The sequence below is a fragment of the Dermacentor silvarum genome, chromosome 7, assembly GCF_013339745.2.
Source record: "Dermacentor silvarum isolate Dsil-2018 chromosome 7, BIME_Dsil_1.4, whole genome shotgun sequence".
In the NCBI taxonomy this organism is placed as follows: domain Eukaryota; kingdom Metazoa; phylum Arthropoda; class Arachnida; order Ixodida; family Ixodidae; genus Dermacentor; species Dermacentor silvarum.
The window spans coordinates 156,131,897-156,152,405 of record NC_051160.1 but is presented as its reverse complement, the minus strand read 5'-3'; the positions used below and the strand labels follow the sequence as shown (position 1 = coordinate 156,152,405).

Sequence of the window (20,509 nt, the reverse complement as noted above, 5' to 3'; positions counted from 1 at the left end):
CAAATATAGCTCTTTACGGAGGGGGCTTATCACTAGCTACAGTTTGAATATTTATTGTATGGCACCTAAAAAACACATTAAGTGCGATATCGTCAAAACAGACCGGTCGCTAATTGCGGTTTGTCATGTAATACATCTTACAACAGTAAGCATTAGGTATGTTATTTCTGGCAAAGGTCATTATTCCGTGAAATATTACTTGCAAAAGAATACAGACTGAAGTGAAGGAACCAGCAACTACTGAAAATAATAGAAGTATTAACAAAATTTGTGTAGCTTCGAAATCTGAACGAACACAAGAAGCAAAGGAATAAAAGAAGAAAGATCAAGTGTGTCTTGACAGCTAAAGTGTTTGTGTAGCACAAGTAATCAATATCAAGGTGAAGTACTTCAATGCACTCAGACGCTAAATAGGTGACGACACGCAAAGCTTATTGTACCTTTCATCTGATGGCCTTGTGATACTAGTTTCCTCCCTATATTCCAAATCATTACATCGAGAGAGATTCATAAGTGTAGGGTGGAATTAGAGCTAGAACGTGCGAACAAATTAAAAAGAGCGACGAATGTGAGCGCTGTCCCCTTCTATGTGTTCGTCATTTTTGGCCCTGATTCACCATAAATGTTACGTAAGACCAGTGTAGTACGGAACGGCGTTCCTGGAACTAGTTCCTTTTTGGAGGACCGGAGATACGCCACCGTTCCATTATGGGTCGATGGAACTGTAACTGTAACTCGTTGGGTTTATGAAGGAAAGGCAGAGGGAATGGCATTCCTTCTGTAAATGCTCCACGGCATTCAACAGACGCACGCACGTACGCAGCACATCATGCAGGGGGGAGGGGCGACCGTGTGAGGCACAAAGAACTAACGCTTGCCTGTCACATGACTATGGAGCATTTTTTGTGTGAGTTCTCCGTTATAACTTTTTATGACTGGGCTTCAAGGTTGTCACGTGACGCCCCCTAATGTAGTTTCTTTCCTCCATGGCGGCATGCCGGCTTGCCATAGTGGAACCATGACGTCAGGATCGCACCGACACTCGAGGAACTTCGCGGCGGATGGAAAAATTTCCAGTCCTCACATCTTCACGGGCTCCGAACCCTTCCAGCCGAGGCACAGAATGAGTTTTCGCGGTTCTTGCAGGTATCAATTGACTACCCACTGTCGCATATGAAGAACTTAGAGAAAAAGAACCAACTTTTTCTCAAGTACAACGCGGCAGTACCATCAAGCGCTTCGGTGGAACGGCTCTTCAACATTGCCAAAGAAGTGCTGACGAAAAAACGGGTTCATCTGTCCGACACCAACATCGAGATGCAAGTTTGCTGAGTTCAAACAAGGGACTTTACTTAGCTGTCAGAATGTATTCGGGACATTATTCTGGCCACTCATACAGCAAGGTTGAATCAGCATTCATTAAACGCATGTGTATTGCTCCTTTCGATGCGGTTTCTTGTGCAAGAAATTTAATTATATTGGTGCAAGTGAGTAACTTTCTATTTGCACATCTGAAGCGCAGAATCCTGACTGTACATTTGAAGACCGAAGTGGAAAGTGCCATATTTTTTGCACTTGTAATCGACGAGCACCAAAGTTGCAGTTAGACATGCCTGGAGTATGTCCGCTGCTCCTTGAAAAAAATTCGATCGTCTAGGAGCGTCTATTTAGATTCTTTTTATCTCCAGATAGTCTGCTGCCGGCGATGTTCAAGTTTGTATAATATATGTAGTTCGATGTGAGTTTTAAATTGCTCACTTTATTTCGCCTCAGGATTATCCGACGCTATATTTAATTTTAAAAGTCAGATGTAACGTAAAAAAACGACACGTTGCAATGTTTGAAGTGTAACTGGAACACGTTCCTGCCGCAATAAAGGAACTTGTAACGGGAACTCGTTTCAATATTGGGAAGGAACGAAGAACGAGCTTTCGTTCCCGTTTTAGAGGAACTTGTACAACACTGTGTAAGGCCAACCAACTCGGCAGCTACTTGTCCTCAAAATAAACTTACAGCCGCAAGCAGACGAGGCATCGGACCCAGCAAGATAGAAGTTCAAGAGGGAAAGAATACAAGAAACGAAAACTGGAGAGAATAAGCACTCGTTACTAACATGCTTTATTTCCGTTCCAGTACAAAAAAAAAGGGTCGCAGTTTCGCCGGAAAGGCGAAGCATCGATTGTGATAACAAATTAGTAAACAACTACATGAAATAAGGATAGTAGTGTTATCGGCCGTATAAAGTTGTAAGTATTCGCTTACTAACTAAATAAACAAGCACGATGTCACGCGCGCGCAGGTAAACACGAACACATCTGACATGACCGCGGGAGCTCGTCAAAACGCTGGAGTGAGAAAGCGCGCCAGCGGCAGTGAGCAAATCGACTTTCGCGCTGGCTCTCACTTCAACGCGAACTAAATGCCGAAAGCGCAGCGCATAGGAAGCTACCGGCACTCGGCCAATGTACTTGGACCCACGGGAGATCGCTTTGAGATGAGGCTCCCGCGGGCGCACACTTTGCTGCATCGCAGATCTCTTTCAAGATAGCTCCGTGAGCAGCTGCAGGATAAACAGAATGCACCCCCCCCCCTCCCGTCTCCGTCGACACCTCCACGTGCATCGCGCGTGAACGAAGACCATGCGCTTCCGTCCCCCTTCCTCTCTCGCGTGCGCGAGATAACGCTGCGGTTGCCGGCTCACCCCCGCATGCTTTCACTCGCACACACAACGCAAGGCGCGTGGCGCCGATTTTATTGCCGTTGGACTTTATACGAAACGTCACGACGATGGCGACGGCAAAAATGTACTTGGAGTGTCCATATAATTGCTATCGCAATAAAAACATGTGATGGGAGAGTTCTGTTGTTGTAATGAGAGAATTCTACTCGAAAGGATGCAGCAACAGCGAAATCAATAGCTAAAGACTATTTTTCTTCGGCGAATACTTGACAGGTTTTTTTTTCTTTTTCATTGATATGAATTGTTTGCATTAGTGCTTGCTTCGGTTTTTCTCTCGCCCCTACTCCCGCACTTCTAAGCCTATACGTTATCTGTATTCTATTCCTCTTCTTGGCGAGTCAATTTTTATGCGAAGCAATATAAATGCTCTCAGCATGGATACGCAAAGTCATTTTTAATTTTTCGAGTCGCCTTAGAAAGTGCAAGTTGATCTTATATATCCGGCAAAATAATGTCACAATCTTAAACTAAACCTAATATTATCTATATTATCCAGAAATTATGGTAACATATGCGCCCAGTGAGTTCGTGAAACTTCAAATAAAACTCCATTTCTTGGTGTTTTGAGGAGTGTGAAGTGATAAGCTAACACGAAGGCCACATCACCCGCAGCAAAGTCTGAAGCTCCGCTCCTTTCATGCGCTAGAAGCGCACGTACCCCGCAACTGGCGCGAAGGTGGCGCGGAAGCGAGCGCTCATTTGTGCAGTGATTGGACAGTTGGCGCCGCTCGGCACTCTCCACCATTGCTTCTGCTCTCGGACTGCGCAAACACGCCGCGACCAAAGGTGAGCGTTGCTTCTACGGCAAGAGTCGGAATAGCCAGGGATAGATAGCGCTACCCTAATCTAACGGAAGAAGAGAAGCAAGAACGTATTCCTCGGAAACACGTAAATGTGGAGCCAGTATAGAATGCTTCGCAGCACAATAATTCGCCTTAAGGGAGTATCGGCCGTCTTCCATTTTTTACAGTCAAATGTCTAAATTGAATTTTCCCTGTCTTTTCTATCATGCTCAGCGAGTGTTTTTCTTTTCAGTACGCCCTGTGGTAAGATATTTCTTTCGTTGTATTGTATTACAATTTTGTATTGTTGTATATTTCCACTTTTCATGTTCAAGTGTGCAGATGGCGCATGTTGTTCATATACCGGTCTCCGTAAAATTGATGTTTATTTACGAATAAACCGCTGTCAATGTCTCCCCACTGGAATGAATGATGCATTATGTCGATAAGAAAGAGAACCACGTCTGCATCACAGGTTTTAGGCTCAGAAGGTATGCCGTGGTGTCATCTTAGTCGTCGTCGTCTCTACAAATGTCCCTGTCGACGAGATGCTCTCCGATGCCGCAGATTTCTTCGTATTTGTCCAAGCAGTGCTGGGGAACGTTGTGCACCCGCGCCCTCTTCACCCACATAGAGCAGTCTGCGGAGAAAAGCGGAAACCGTGGGCAGTTTAGGATATTATTCAACACGGAATTCTGGGATAGTTGGTGATAGCATTTAGGAGAGCCTGAAAGCATTAGTAGTAGGTTTATAAGCTCTAGAAGTACGATAGCTTTGGACGTACGTTTTACAATGTGAATGGTATTTACTTTTGTTTGGCTCAATATAGAAATCGCCACAAAGAAAATTTTATCTTACATTGCCAGTAAAATTGCCAACGCTACACAGAAGAAAAAACAAACAAGAAATAAGAATTACGCCAGCATTCACGCTACATCTGAACGGTCAGTATTGCATTGGTGGAGCTGCTGGTATGCAATTAGGTTTAGCACTATGCGACTATATACAACGTAATAAATTCGCCGTCATGTGAAGAACGCCACAATTCGCCCTCTTGGTTTTAATGACCGAGCAAGCCCAGCAAGCACCCTACTTTTGTAATCAACCGTTAACCCTTCCGGGCTATCCACGTAGGCGGAATCAGAACGGTGCGCAGACGCATCGCATAATTCCTTTCGAGTTCATCTATACGCGAAGCTGCCATCTGCAGCAGCAGCTGTAAGGGGCATCGATCTGTTGTGCATGAGTCAACACCGAAGTCAGCAATACGTGGCCGCCTGTGGCCATTTTTCTTGCTTAAGTGCTGTGGCGCTGTTTTATGCTCCAATGATATTATGTTATTATTTTATGGTATACTGATGCTACAGTGATATTTTATAGTGCGGCTGCGTGGTGTGGATGAACCACTTTGCGACGCATGTGGCCTGTTTACTCTTCCTCTCGGGGGATATTTGGGGCTGAAACAGCCTCACTTTGTGACGTACGTGGATGGCTCAGTCCCGAAGTCCCTTCCCCAAAGACAAACCGAGGCTCATTTTCATCCACTGTAGAGAGAGGGTAAAGATATGGCAATGTTCTTATACGAAAAGAAGCTTTGTTTTACTATGTCGTAAAGCTTCGGCCAAGCCCGCTACGTGATATCGGCTCGTTGCGCTAGCAACTAATCTCCTGTGGTGGATTAAGAATACTAAAAGCTAGTCAAGCAACCCTAAAACATGTTTTTTTCCTGTTACTTTTAAACTACCCGTATGACGGGAATAAATCAGCATATGAGGAATCGAGGAATAAGCAGCTCACGATCATGGCCTTCATAGGGTGTTGTGATCACCGCGCAGGCACGGTAGTCGGAGTACTTGTAGATTGCAGTGAAAGGGCGGGTTTTGTCTGAAAAGACAGGGGACAAGACATGAGGCACATATGGAAAATAGGAGACCTAAAGCAGGCTTTGTCTTCCTTGCTTAGCGCATTGGTACTGCATGTGCGCGAGCGCCAAGCAAATAGAGACAGCTGGCGCAAGTAATCATGCGTATAAATCATGAGCGCTACTTGTTAATGAGGACGATTCTTTAGGTCACAACAACTTCACTGACAACAGAACGAAAGGGTGCTAAGAATCAGACATCCGTTCTACTCTTCAGTCCCCCAGAGAGACATCCACCGTCGCTTCCTCACCTCTTCCTATTGAAGCGATTCCCTTTCAAGGAGGATTAGTAAAACCGAAGAGATCAATAAGACTCGAACAAATGAGTGACACCGAAACCAGACGCATACGAAAAATAAAATAATTGTGAACAGTCTGTGCACCAGAGAATATTGTTTACGTCTAGCGTCAACGCGAACCAAGCCGCGAAAACACAACGCACGGCGCATGACCCAGGCGGGCGCGCCCGCCCAGCGGGCTCCGGGGGGGGTGGAGGGGTAGGATGGGGAGAGCGAGGCCCGTTGTACTCCGGGTAGGCCCCAGTGGCCGCATGCGCCCGCGCTTGCCGCTGTATCTTGAGTCATCTGCATCGGGGACACAGTCCGCCATAGAGCTAATATACTGACTCTAGAGGCGAAGCTGGGCCGAAAAAGGGGGGACCGCTAGGGCACCGCCATCTTGTAACACGTCAATGTGGCCAGCGCAATTACTTTTGAGCGATGAAAACAACTATAGGTCTCCTTATGTTATGTCATAAAAAACGAATACCTGATGGCTTTATGAAGGTGATGTGTGGATATTAAGCTTACAGGAAGCGCTTGCTAACGTAATTTATGCAATTCACGATGCACTCATTAATTCAATAACGCGAGTTTCGGTGTCGGATATTTTTTATTTGTGTTTTCGGATGCGTGGTAGTTTCGTTTAGGTGTCCTGTGGTTTCGTTTGGTATAGTTTAACTCTGACATGTGATCGCACGACGGCATCGGTTGACGCGATGGCACCTTCGTGCCTTTTGTGCAAGACTAAAGCTACAAATGGCTCTGGCATTTCCCTTCACACCTAAGTAAACATAAGTAAACGACTTGTTCAGAACATCACGCGAGTAGACAGCTTTCGTGATTCATCGCAATCGTTCGAAAAAGCATCACAGTACAGCATTTTTTTATCTATTGCTCGTCAAGTGACACTTGCGACAGCAAACAGGGAAGCTTTAACCGCTCTACGGTATTTTCGCTAGTGCGTGACCGTTGAAAACCACATACCGCCGGAAATTTTAACAGGGTCATCCTTGACTTGCGTAAATGCCAGCTGTACGGCCAACACCTCCCACACCCACGGCTGCACAAACACTACAAGTTATAGGTTGCCAGATTAAAACTGATTACTAGCGCCAAGTCTAGCAAGCGTTTCAGGAGCTGGCAACATCAGCATATTATAATGGCGGCGCTCTTGCGGTGACCGATTGCAGTGCACGGGCCCTATGGGTAACGTGTCCTCTAGAGTCAGTATATATATTAACTCTATGCAGTCCGCTATCCGCTGTGTTTTAGCGGCCGCCCTGAGTAGAACCCCCCCCCCCCCCCCCCCCCCCCCCCCCCCCCCCCCCCCCCCCCCGCGGAGCGTTGCGCGCGACGCAAGACGTGGCGCTTCTTTCCCTTGCGTGCGCGAGATGGAGCCGCGATCGCCGGCTTCCCCGTGCACGCTTTCACTCGCACGTAGAGCGTACGGCGCACGGCGCCGATTTTATCGCCGTTTGACTTTATACGGAACTTCGCGGCGACGGCGGAAATCCTCATGGAGTGTCCATATTATTGATGTCGCAGTGAAATGACTACAGCAAGCAATAGCAGATGTTTTAGTGACAAAACCTGCACGCTTCACCCAACTCTTCTTAGCGCACGTAGTGGTCACTTTCTCGGCACTGAGAAAACTGTTTCTTCGTTTTTAGATGCACTTTTTTTACCTGCCTGGAGGAGCGTCTCAAGCACACAAATTGATCTTATTAAAGTGTTTGTGCTGTTATTAGTGTGCAAGCGACGCACGATCACGCTCATAAAAATTGTTGAGCTGCCATGTAGAATTGGGGCAGATGACTTGCTATTGCCTCCCTGAGTTCCTAACCAATCTTAATTAGTGATTATTTCGTTTACACGAAACAGAAAGTGTCAAAGCACATTTAAAATAAGGGTTAGTGAAGGATAAAAAAAATGTATTGAGTAGCCTAAACACTCATTCGTATAAAAATGTCGGTTTGTGAGCTTTTAGTAACGCGAATAATGTTATATCTACCAAGACAGGAACAAAATGCTATTCTTCGGCATATCAAGAGGGCAGTGAGGAGCAGCAAGAAGCTTCTGCTGTTTGCGAGCAACTTAGAGCTTCAATCAAGTGGCGAGAATGCAGCTGATGAAATCGTAAATCCTAAGGCATCAAATCAATCAGCAGGCAATAAAATTGGCCTTTGGATGCTTTTGTTGGCGGATCTACTCCTCTACGTAATAATTATTCCTTTAGGTAAGCAAACTAACACTTCTTCGACGACACCGAAGAGCTAAAGTTTGTTCCAGTTGCTGACAGTAAGGCATGGAGTACGACAAAGGCGAAATACACCTCTATGAAACAAAATGTAGAACATGAAACAGAGCTACATTTTCTAAATCAAAATTTCTCAAAATGCCAGAAAAGGTTGTGGCAGAGTGTCTAGCAGCGGCCAGGAAAGTAATCCTTCAGTTTCCTTCAATTCGGTATTTAGCAGTAAGATGCCCGTTGTTCTTCGCACAGGGGTAACTTTGGTTTAAAATGTTCACAGTGCAATCTGTTTCTACATTTTCAGAGTACAAAAAAGTCTTTCAATCATTTTCATCATAAGGATAACTTTAAAAAACCGGGCGCTGCTGGCTTTTATAAGCGAGTACCCAGCATCAGTCTTTGACCACACAATTGCCTTTAACTGGCAGCTCAACCATATTGTTTTCCCACTGTATGGCCGCTAAGTTCTTGAAGAAACATTGTCATATTTATGTGGACCTGCATTTCTGCAATACAGCGAATAAATAGAGCAATATGAAAATTCTAGGTTAGTTCTTTCGTATATTGCTTGTTGAAGTGTTAATATTGGTTTTGATGTAGACAATGTAAAATTCCGAATTGAAGAATTAATGAGGCTTTAAAGGCAGAACAGCTCGTGGTCCATGTTGTTTAGGCTGCAGGCAAAATGAAAGACTATACGCAGGAATGCAGCTTCTGTAACCTTTGTCACTGGCTCATACCTACTATGGGGTATTGGCCAAGATGCGGATGGAATTAGCAAGTGATTAGGAATTCCGAGAAAACAACTGAGCTAATTGAGAAAGGCTCAAGAGAGTACAAAATAAATATTTACAAGCTTAATTAACAATTTTTTCAAACAACTATAAGCTCTCCAACGACGTACGAATCATCCTTGAGACATAACCCGAGAGAGCAGACTCCGAGAGAAATAATTTCAGGAATTGCAATAGTCACTCCAATGTTTCTAAAGGTTGTTTCTAAAATGCTTTTTCTTGCCCACCTAAATCCTCTACAGAATAAGTAAAACTTCTCAATTTCCTTATCTTCACCACAGAACGGACACAGTGAGGAAGGAGTTAGGCAAGCGATGCATTGTTAAAATTTTAAAGAAGGTATTCTACATCGGAATCGAGTGAAAGTTACTTCAGTTTCAGGAACTTGATGTAAATTTTGACTCTAGGCCATAGTAAGTTTCGATATTCGGCAAAATTTAATATAGCTGAGTTTAAAGTCAAGCAAGATAGCTAATGACCTGAATCCAGTAACGTGTGTTGGCAGTAGAAGTACCAAGATAATTGGGCCACTGAGGCCCACTCTCGCCAGGCTATGTGCCATTTCATTCATGAATAGTCCCTTATTTCCATGTACCCAGACAAGACTGATTAACGTTAATTGGTCAGGCACAAGAGAACTGGAAAGTGAGATTCACTGTTGGCAGTGCGTGATGAACATAATGATAATGAATCTGTTATTATAAATACTGATGAAGACGGTGAGCTTGGTTTTCTCAGGGCTAATATTACTAACAAGAATTAAGCTAAGCATGCTGGTATGAAATCAGGAATTCTAAGGGAGAAAGATCACTCAAGAGCAGGGCAGAAATTGGCAATACCCGACTTTTCTTCACATTTCGATGATTCTGTAGCAATGATAGTATCAATCGTTAGACCCGTTAAATGACCCTGTAATAACACACGTATATTGCCGTAGGAAAGATGTTTAGCATTACGTGGATAGCTATCACAAATTACCTTTTGGAGATTGTCGCCCACCGGCCATAATTGGTTGCGCACTGATGCACACGTTCACAGGTTCAGCCCGGTTTTGTACAAAGGCGACCTGTGGTGTATGAAATCTCGGCCAACGAAGTCCTAAAATATCTTCGGCTGGGAAACACTAATGGTTTGTAATCTTCTGATTGGTGATTCGTACATTTCAAATAATGTCTGAATAGTTAGCAAACGAAATCTGCATACGAGAGATGGTAACCGTACTTCCTAGTACAGCACGTTATTAGCAAAAAATTTTCTGTAATCCACAGCAGAGCCGCAGAGCCTCCCGTACCGATTCCCGACTCCAAGTAATTGCTCTTTGCCTAGCCGCCGCGCTGACAAAAAACAAAAACAAAAAACCGATCCAGGCGAAGCCAAAGAGAGTCTCATATCACGGCGCGCGCTGAATGCCTCGTAGTTCTTAAAGCGTCGTGATGCTGCCGCGCAAAAGCCTGCAAAAGGTAAAATATGAATTAAAAAAACTTTTTATGTGTACCATTATGCGTGTCATCTCACTGGAAGGACAGGGCCGGTATTTTGTAGCGATGGCTTATGCTTTATTCTATACAAGTTTTATCATCCACCGCTCACGGCCGGCTGATCCTGTTGATAACCTGAGCGGACCGTCGCTCTGACCACTGACCAAGCGCGAAAAGCGCGAAAAGGCATTAGCATCGGAAAGGCAATGCTACAAAATACCGGGCCAGCAATGTATGATTTCATCATTTCCTTAAAGAAGCAGATGACGCGCATTGGATCTTACGCATAAGGATCTTACGCATTTAGAAAAGGTGACTCATAATATGCTGGTTTGTTCGAAACACTTTCCTTGGGGCTTTTTTAATTCCAGTGATGAACCATTGATTTCTTTTTATATATTTTAAATATGTTGCTGGAATTTCAAATGACGGAGTGTACTCTGTTTCGGCAGGTGATTCAAAAATTTGCTATGTACGTTTAAGCTTCATTTGGTTCGGATATTTTTTTCTGCCCAGCATTAGTCTTATCCTAGAGGTAAGGATATTCCTGCCTTAAGCAGCAGTAATATCCTCCCTAATGTACTTTTGTCCGCAGGCACCAGCAATACATGTTACGCCACGAGGCGACAGATCGTTTTGATAGCATGTTTTAGTTTATTGGTGCAAGCAGAAGATGCTGTTCTCTCATTCAGCGCGATGAGTTGTCATTTGATTTGCTAATAAGAAATTAAAGAAACTGCAAACTGCGCTCGTCCAGATTTGGAACAATCGACCTGACCACAGCGAAACTAGTTTGCGTTCCGACTCTGTGCACTGTTACGAACGGCCAAGGGGGGCAGCGACCTTCAACCCTCCCCTGCTTTCCCGCGACGAATCGCCTCGTGGAGTTGAAAATGCGTCTCACGGGAAAGACTACCGGCGACACCATGGCGAGACACGTTTCGACAAATACGTGGTTGCTGAATGCCACTTCGTCACTGACCTTGACGCTGGGACCAAAAAACTCTTGGCAAAGTGCGTTCTGCGCGGTTTCGTTATGGTCGCGGTTAGCCGCCATAGCTGTTCGACAGACGAAGCAGCTAATTGCTGGTCCATCCTAGGAACCAAGACGTGCCAGATTGCGTCAAGCGTGAAACTCCTCTCTACGAGCGTCCGCTCCGTTTTCGGCGACGGTGAGTCGGGTGCGCCCAAGGCTACTTTTGCAGGTGTGTTCAGGGCATAAAGGCGCCGGAGGGATTAGGTGTTACCGTCGCCCTCAGGGAGGAACCTGCGGTGACTTTCGAGCCTCTGGTGGGAGGAAGGTGTGCCCGCAGGTTTCCCTGGCCTAGGGATATAGTGAAAATGGAGGGCATTTAAGTGAACGTTTGCGGCTCATCTAGAGTGCTCTCCCATCTGCTCGAAGATGTAACCGGTGATCTCCCTTCTGCGCTAAGATGTAGCTTGGTGCTCTCCCAGAGAGATGTAGATAATGTTCTCCCAGAACGATGTAGTCTGCTCAGATTTAGTAGCGATGATACGTTACGTTGTACTGCGCTCAGTACTCCGCTCAGTACGATGATGATCCCCTTATTCTGTGAATAAGTTTGCCTCTTCCATGTAACTAAACCCCCTGTACGGTTTACCCTACCTCTCGACCTCATACCCATCAGGAACGAAGTAACCCTCGTCAAGTCTGCTAGGACGAAGGCATGGGCCCGTTAAGCCTCCATGTAACGCCCCAGTAGCGTAGGCCAGCTACTCGCTACGAGACGCACCGGTGGCGTAGGCTAGAGAGCGACATCCAGTTTGACGTCGGACTCTAAGACGCCAACCCCCGAACCCTACAGCACACAGCTAAATTCCGTTACAACTGGTTCGATTCGTTTCGAAGTCATGAAAATGATGTATATTTGTCTCAGAAAGAAATAAACTTGTCTCATCAGCATAGATAATGTATTCAACTGAAAATTACCCATTGCGATATCATTGTCATGTTCTGTGCAGGCAAGATATACGTTGGACATAATTACCTTTCTTTGCTGAATCCCATCATGCATAGCCTATTACTCATTGATTCGTAACAGTTGTGAAGGAGAAAGAAAAGGTAATTTCTTAAAGAGTTGTTTGGTCTATAGAAGAGTGGCTCTTCAATATAAATCATTCGCTATCATGTTAGGTACGTTGTTCTGCACTTTATTTCAATGATCCAACTTTGATCGTCTTGCAGTGCGACAATACGAGTGACGAGATGAGAACGCAACACACGCGATGCATTGCATAGCTCTGTTACGAGGTAGCAAGAAAGTTGATATTTTTCTATCAGGGCAGAAAGAAAACTTACCATTGTTTATAAAAAATGTGCCTTGTCCCGGAGTTTGTGAAAAGTCTACGTCAAAAACAACGTCTTTCCTGAAACAGACACAATGTAGTTGAGGTGAGTTATGCATCTACATCTACTAAACTAACACTCAATTACCACTTATTTTACGTATTTCTGATAAAGCATTGTACTGCACGAGAAGCATAGGGGAAATGGCGTAGGGCGCCTTGCATAAGCTGCAAAGCCACGTAAATTACTAAACAGCCATGAATAAACAAACTAATTCGCATTTTCTTTTTGTGATATGTACAGCAAGAAGGAGAAGGGAAAACACACACAAGCGAATGGTGCGCACTCCCCCAACTTACAACATAGCGCAACGAGAAAGCATGAGCCGTCACCAACCAGCCCATTTAGACGCATTTTTAAACAAAACAAATTAACGGAATGGAACAGCAAGCTGGGGGAGTTGGTAGATTAACATCTTCGTGAGCGAACAGCACGAAAAAGACGACGGATAACGATTCGTAGAACACGAGCGCTCGTGTTGTGGGAACGTTGGAAGTGTTTGGGCATTGTTCATTTCATCCAATGACGGCTCTTATTGAAAATCTTTGTAAACGAACCGCACGAAATGGACGACAAACAAGGATTCACAGAACACGAGCACTCGTGTTGTGGGAATCCTTGTTCGTCGCCCGTATTGTGCTGTTTGTTTACGAAGATGTTAAAAAAATATTCCGCATTGGGTCAAATGAACAATGCGCAAACACTTCAAACCTTCTTTTTGCAGATAAAACAGAGGGTAATATTCAACAAAGTTTATTCCAACCGGGAAGATCAAGGAACCTATGTAACTCTAAGAATTCTTCGGGACATATTTACTGTGAGGCTCTTAGGCAGGTTCCATGCATGCAAAGGATATGTGGCGCTTGTGGGCAAATTTTTTCAGGAAGTTCCATGTGGCGTTTTTTTTTTTCATGTGGAAAAGACCGAAGTATTCATAATGAGGCCAAATATATGGAAGAGGTAAACAGCTGTAGAAATTTGTTTTGAAGAAAGATGAAATAGAACATGTTTTTATACAGAGTAAAAGGCATGTGCCCCAATTCGAAGTTTACACATTTAGTAGTAGTCTACAATGTTTCACGGGAAATCAGTTGAAGTTCGATTTTCTTGCGTTTGCCCTTGCGACCAAAGCTGGAGCGATTAATTGTTTCTGCTGTGTTGAACTTATGTAGCCCCTAAATTCCTTTTATCTTCTTGGTAATAACTTCACGTCATTGGTGCACACAAGAATCTTCAACCATTCATTGAGGAGCCGTTTTGACGGATCGACGACGGCTTTCTCCTTGCAGAAGAAAGCAGTGCATCGCGGGTGCAGGAAGCTATAAGTAACCCACCTCCGGTGACCAGTGTTATTTTTGAAGTGCCAAACGTAGGTGACTGTCTTTTGCCGTGGATTGAAGTGCCTTCTTGTAGTACTGAGGCATTTGAAGGACGTGTCGTTTTTGGTTGTGAACACGGCGACGGCGTGGGGAAAAGCAGTGAACATCTGTAATAAGAGAAGGAAGTGGAACGTACTGCCTTCGACATATCAAGAGTTATATCAAGTGTTATATCCAGCCCTTATAACTATGGACCCATCATATTAAACAGCATTCCATGCAAGCTGTTAGAACATTTCATATATCCCAATCTGGCAACCATCCTTAAAAGCACTAACGCATTCAGCACGCATCAGCATGGCTTCAGGAAACATTACTCCCGTGAAACGCAGCCTTTCTTTTTACTAACAGCCTCCTGAATGTCCTTCATCGTGGCTGCTTCGGGATATCCATAGCGCTGACGCACACATGCTTCAGTGGAGTGAATGTGTTTTACTATATGAAAAGCAGTACGCCACGGCAAACATCTGTGACTCTCCTAACTCTACTGTCATCTCCGGTGTGCCGCAAGGGACTTTTCTCATGCGTTTGATCTTCCTACATTATATTAATGACCTTCCTAACCGTGTTATCTGACAAATTAGGCTTTTTTCCTGACGATTGTGCAATATTCCTGAAGATAACTAAACCAGGCGACACACTGCTCCTCCAAGGTGACCTTAACAACGTCGAAGCATGGTGTAATGAAGGCTATTGAAATTAAACATCAATAAATTAAAGTATAATGAGAGCATGTCGTAAAAGTAATGCTCCTGTCCCTTATGAGTACTTACTCAATAATGCTATCTTAGAGGCTGTTAGCTCATACCTGCGTGTCCATATGTCCAATATCTTTACATGGCGAACTCACGTCGACTTCGTGGCTAAGAATGCTAATTACGTGTAAGGTTTCCTCCGCCGAAACGCTTCATTAGCTACTGTCTCTTTAAAATGCTACTTTATAAAACACTTGTAAGGTCGAAACTCGAGTATGCCGCATTCTATCTGGGATCCTTACTCTGCCTTGCATTTTCTCGAAGCGGTCCAAAAGCGAGCCGCCATTTTCAACCTTTCTAATTACTCCTTCGCCGCTTGTGTTACTTTAATAAAAATTCACCTGGACCTCCCACCACCAATGAGCGCCTCAAAAATGCATTACTCGCTGCTCCTCATTACATTTCAGCACGCACCGATCATAACTTCAAGGTCCCCGTGCCAAGTTCGCGTACAAACCTGCACGCTCACACCTTCATTCCTAGGACAATGACCAGCTGCAACCGACTCCCCGCCTACATTGTTACCAACCATGCTCCATCATCCTTGAAAACCACGCTTTTCACGTATTGTATCGAAACCCACCCTACTCTGTAACGCTCCACGTAGAATTGAGAGCATTGAAATAAAAAATACAGAAAAATTTGGCTCAGCACCAACCTCGCAGAACTATCAACAATCCACTGAAATCCCCACGGCCTCCATATACGTACGTGGCGGCCGGTGCTTCTTGAGCTACCCGTGAGCGCTGGCTCATTGCAGGAGCACCAAATTCGATCAGAATGCGCCACAAGGACCATCTCTTTCATCGTACAACTTGTGCATCGGCTCGGCGTTCCCAGAACTCGCCGGTGTGTGCCAAAAGCGCCGAAAGCCATGCACTCCTAGCATAGCGTTTCAACTGCTGAGCATCGTATACTAGCGCCCGCACACACGTACGCACCGGAATATATACAGGTGTAAGCTTGTGAATGAAATTCAGCGGGAGACAGGTAAACGCCACGAGGCTCCGCGAACCCGCAGAGCGCCATCGCCATAAACGCCTACTGTTTTTTTTTCTAGGCTATAACATTTCTGAGAAATGATCCATTATGTCACAGCGACTGCCTGAATGTGTCACGTTAAAGCTCGAACAATTGCAAGTTACTTTATTACGAGTGATTCAGACACAGTGGAAACGCTGCTGTTCCAAAACAAAAAGCAAATAACGCGGTGCCACACCACAGCGAATCCTTTCTACTTTCCTAATCACGCTTTTGTGACCATTAACGGAAATACAACTGCGTCGGCCACCAAAAAGTACGAAGCTTATTTACAGCACAAAACAGTTGAGACACTGTGACCGCTATCTGAGCATTTAGGCGGTACATTTTATCTTCAGTGACTTCATTGCTATGTAATTTCGTACACTTAGAACAAAGCTATACACACTCAACCAAATGGGTTGGTGCGCATCAGTATGACGTTTAATTGCACCTAAAAGCGAACTTACTGTGCGTGATATGCGCTCCGCGTTAGAAATGAGTGATTAGTTTTGTTGAATAATGGCACATACCCACAGAGTAAAAAAAAAAAAACGGGCAGCGCAGTTTTCAATAGAACCACGATGTTGGCTGGTCAAACACCAGCATTTTATAAAGTGTCATTAGCTCTGCTTTAAGTTAGCTAACAGGTTTATTTCCTTCTTGTTACCTATTCAACGTTTAGTATCTTCGTATATGTATGGCCACTTACAGAATAACCGAACACAAGACATGCAGTTCCAGGCGTTTCCCAAATAATCAAATTATTAGAAGGAGCTGTGGCTCCAGTTTATACGTAAGCTGCAAGTATGGCGGCTCCGCCAGCGCAGGAATGGTAATTATTACATGGATTTGTCTAAACTTCATCCATCTGGCTTTAAATGTCTTCGTGAGTTTCCGACTATATGATTTTCGCAGAGCATTTTTGTTATAAATGCAGAAAATCGCTGTTGGTGCGCTAGCGACCGTATTCTTGTTGCGTTATGAGTTCAGACAGATATATTGCTTCTAACTTTCGGCAGACAAAACGTAGTGAATGAATGAACAAGAACGTATATACCTATAAGCATGAAGAATAAAGAAATCCTGCGTATATTGATCATCATTGAAATTGCAGCTACATGATGGCATCGCCGAAGTTCGCTCCAAAAGTTTTAACAAGAAATTATATTGCGAAGACGCTGTCACAGTGCCGCCCGAAGGTACAACTTCTGGCGTTGTGCTAGAAATCTTATTGCATTGTAAGATCTTTCGTCGCAGAAAAATAGTATAAGTAAATGTTCATCATAACGCCTCCCGGTTAGTACCTAAATAGAATACAGTCAGTCAATAAAATAAGTATGATGCTCTATTTGAACTTAGGGTCAAAGGATGGCACGAGCGCTTATACTCGTGTATTTCTCCCACATTGCGGAATTCTATAAGCGCCAATGAGTACACACGGAAAGACCAAAAACATTTATATGCAAATATTACGAAGTTCCTACCAGTCTGGGCACGAAAAACGCAGATTACCTTAGCCAAGATCTGAAGAAACTGCTGGAAAAATGTAGTGACATTTTAAAAGTAATTTTTGCGCTTTCTGTTCTTCAGCGGCCATGTCTAATAATAGATTAAGCACAGTGGACTCCATTGCACATGTGTCTGCGTAATGACGTGACGAAGTATAGAATACCATGTAGTTATTTCTTGCACAGACGATGCCGTTATAACACATTCTTTTTATCTGCAAAGGTGCTCACATTGTAGCATCACAATATACAAATTGTCAATAGAATAGTAAGCTGCGCGAGTTTTCAATAGTTTAGCATGTTCATTGAGCACTGCGAAAATACGGAAATACGTCACAACAAGTGCTGAAGTAAGCGTTGGTCAGGCACCGTTCTTTTATTGCGTTGCTTTCTTTTGGGCTGTTCAGTCAACATGTTAAAATTACTGAGTGTGCAGCTGGGTAGTCATATTGATAAAGACGGCGCATTCATTGATGGGCACTTTTGTTACATGGTCCTACAGCTGAATAGCCATTTATGGTTCTTTACTGAGAGAACGTTGCAAACGTTTACTGCACAGCTGTTAAGCAGACCATAGCAGCCAGCAATGCCACCTGTATCTGAGTGCCGAATTTTCATTTGAAGCGTCTTTATCAAAGATTACAAAATGAAAATGACCTTGCGTACACCTCACTCGAATGGACAACTTTCTTGCACAGTTTTCTTAACCAGTAATCTGTAAGTGTTGTTTCTCACGCCACCTTTTACCGGCATAATGGGCAGCTTAACGAACGAAGATAGCTTCAGAGAGAATCTCGTCTTTACAAAGCAACTTTTGTTTGTAGCTATTTCAACTTTTTTTTCAATCTGGCCACTCCAAATATTGACATCTTTGCAGCGCTAATAGTTTTCTGAACACATGCCTATTATTTGAGAATTGCTGCACTTATAATGGAATAATTTGTCGAACCTGATCAGTTTCGTTAATCGCAAAGCCATCCGAAGTCAGAATGATTAACTTTAGGCGAACCAATGTACCACTTGTTAATCCGTGCACCGCTGAACAGGTGCAGTTCCCGTGGACAATCGGGCCAGAGTTTGCTCTAGAAGTTTGCGAAGAAAGTACATGATCGCCTGTACTGTGCTGGCATCCTAATGGGCTGATTGGGAAATATCTTAACTGCTAAAAAAAGACTATGATTTCAATCTGATTGTTTTCTTTACAGGGTACGGCACACATTAGGGCTTCCAGCCTCTGCCCTCCAGAAGCAGGAGGCATTTCGTCCCTCGAATTGGTCGAATTCTTTCCTACTAACAAGAAACAAGCGCGATTAGATGTAGACGAAAGCAGAAACTTGCTGCCCGTTTCGCTGTGAATTTACTGCATGGCGAGCAGGAACGCTTGTTTTTGTGTTTTTGTTAGAAATTTGCCTAATATTCTGAACTGAATATCTGAACAAACGGGCAAATAAAGTAAAGAACGGGATTTCTAAGCGCGCAACAACAAAGCAAGCACGTGATATTTATTTTGCTCAGTGCGGCCTTGTTCTTTCTTTTAAATACCTGTACCTACATTCGATGTAGAAAAGAATAAATATCCTGGGCTTCTAAAGGGGAAATATCATCTTATGAGTACTACGGATAAACACCTTCTCAATTTCCCATGGCGTATTGCAGCAATGCACTGAAGCTCTCAAGCAGAAATGCGCCTGGTTCTTTAAAATTTATAATCTGCTATTACGGAAAGGAGTAAAATGCGTTTTAAACTACTAATAGAAGCGCTTAGAATAGTGTTAAAATGTGTTAAATAGGGCGCTAAAATGCATAGCGTTAAAATGAATAGTGGTAAATAGAGCGCTCTAAAATCTATATGTTCTACTCAGACTCCCGTTTTAGACACACCAATTTCTTATCGATTGTGTGAAAATAAAAATTAATGCAGCCCTGGCGGCTAGAAAAAATGTATCTAACAGACACAAATCAACGCTACCTACATTAAAAAAAAGACTGAATGACTGACTGAGAAATGAATGATTATGTACACCAGTTGACTACCATGGGCAATACAACGACACATAAGCAACAAACCGTCAGAATTTTGCCTGTACATTTTGTACTGTACACTTCCTTCTTTTCGGGGTTTCACGTGCCAAAAGCAGTTCTGATTATGAGGCACGCCGTAGTGGAGGGTTCCAGACTAATTTTCACCACCTGGGGTTCTTTAACATGCACTACAACGCAACACACTTGAACCTGTACATCTCTACTAGCGGCCGTTCATTTATTGAAAAACAGGAACACAACGTGATTCAGACAAAAAAAAGATATCGCAACTTGGTAAAACAATGCAAACGAAATTTCCCATAGCTTCACGTTGTGCATTTCGCCGCATATTCACAAAATGGTTAAGTCTACACTACATATCTGACTACACCGCATCCGCTTCGTCTGGTTTAACCTAGAACCCATGTGTATCGACTCACCCTCAAGCTGTCTGTTGTTTCACTGCGGCGATTTTCTGGGGGACTGGCGTTAGCCAACGTAAATAGGAGCAGAGAGACCGCAAGTTTCAGCCAAGCCATCTTCGAACAGTAGCTGACCGCACGTCGACGCTCGCTGAGAAAAACAAATGTTATTTCTCGACAGTGCCCAAGGCCCTCTTATGCTGTGTCTCTAAATATATGTCCGACAAAAGAGAGAAAGAGAGAGAGGGGAGACCCGAAAAGCCCTGACTTCGTGTCTTTTACAACAACGCAAAAACAAACACTCAAAAAACACTATCTAACAGACTTGGCTCCACGAAAAATAGATAGCACAATGCTGTAGACCCACGTGCTTCTTTTTCGCTGTGTTGTTATCCAAGGCGGCTGAGAAGAGGGAGAAGAAAAAGAGGAGATGATTCCGGTAAGAAGCTTTTGCGATAGAGAGCACGTCACGTCTGTCAACGGATGTTTATTGCCATAGCTAAAGCCCAGTGAAGGCTGAGACCGCTTGAAATATTTCCTTACGCACTCACCGGAAAGCCGATACAGGAAAGCAGATAAGGTGACATGACCGACATTTCAAAACAGGCGTCTTGTCAGAGCGAGACTGGAGACCACTCCGGCTCGGATATCTTAAGCTGCCGGCTCTTTTTGCAGCTCCTTTCATTTGAACGCCTGCAATGTGCTCGTTGTCTGCTCTGCCTACTTGCACTGGGGACTAACAGGTCAGTCCACTTGCGGCCTTTTAAAAGAAAATTCTCTATCAA

General features: G+C 44.0%; 1 protein-coding gene across 1 annotated transcript; it reads right to left on the bottom strand.

Annotated features, from left to right (window-relative positions):
* Positions 1 to 3,951: 3,951 nt before the first annotated feature.
* On the bottom strand, positions 3,952 to 19,945 carry LOC119457392 (uncharacterized). Its single transcript, XM_037718975.2, has 5 exons — positions 19,743 to 19,945; positions 13,950 to 14,101; positions 12,568 to 12,635; positions 5,320 to 5,406; positions 3,952 to 4,162 (listed from the first exon to the last, which is right to left on the bottom strand). The coding sequence occupies exons 1-5, from the start codon at positions 19,839 to 19,841 to the stop codon at positions 4,032 to 4,034; spliced, it is 537 nt and encodes a 178-aa protein (XP_037574903.1). The 5' UTR covers positions 19,842 to 19,945; the 3' UTR covers positions 3,952 to 4,031.
* Between the last annotated feature and the right edge of the window lie 564 nt (positions 19,946 to 20,509).

Excerpts from the sequence above, each read along its gene's own strand:
- LOC119457392 (XM_037718975.2), bottom strand. The coding sequence starts at position 19,841 with ATGGCTTGGCTGAAACTTGCGGTCTCTCTGCTCCTATTTACGTTGGCT. Across the intron at positions 5,407-12,567 it reads CACATTTTTTATAAACAATG|ACAAAACCCGCCCTTTCACT; the intron begins GTAAGTTTTCTT and ends CTGTCTTTTCAG. Across the intron at positions 4,163-5,319 it reads ACCCTATGAAGGCCATGATC|ACTGCTCTATGTGGGTGAAG; the intron begins GTGAGCTGCTTA and ends TTTTCTCCGCAG.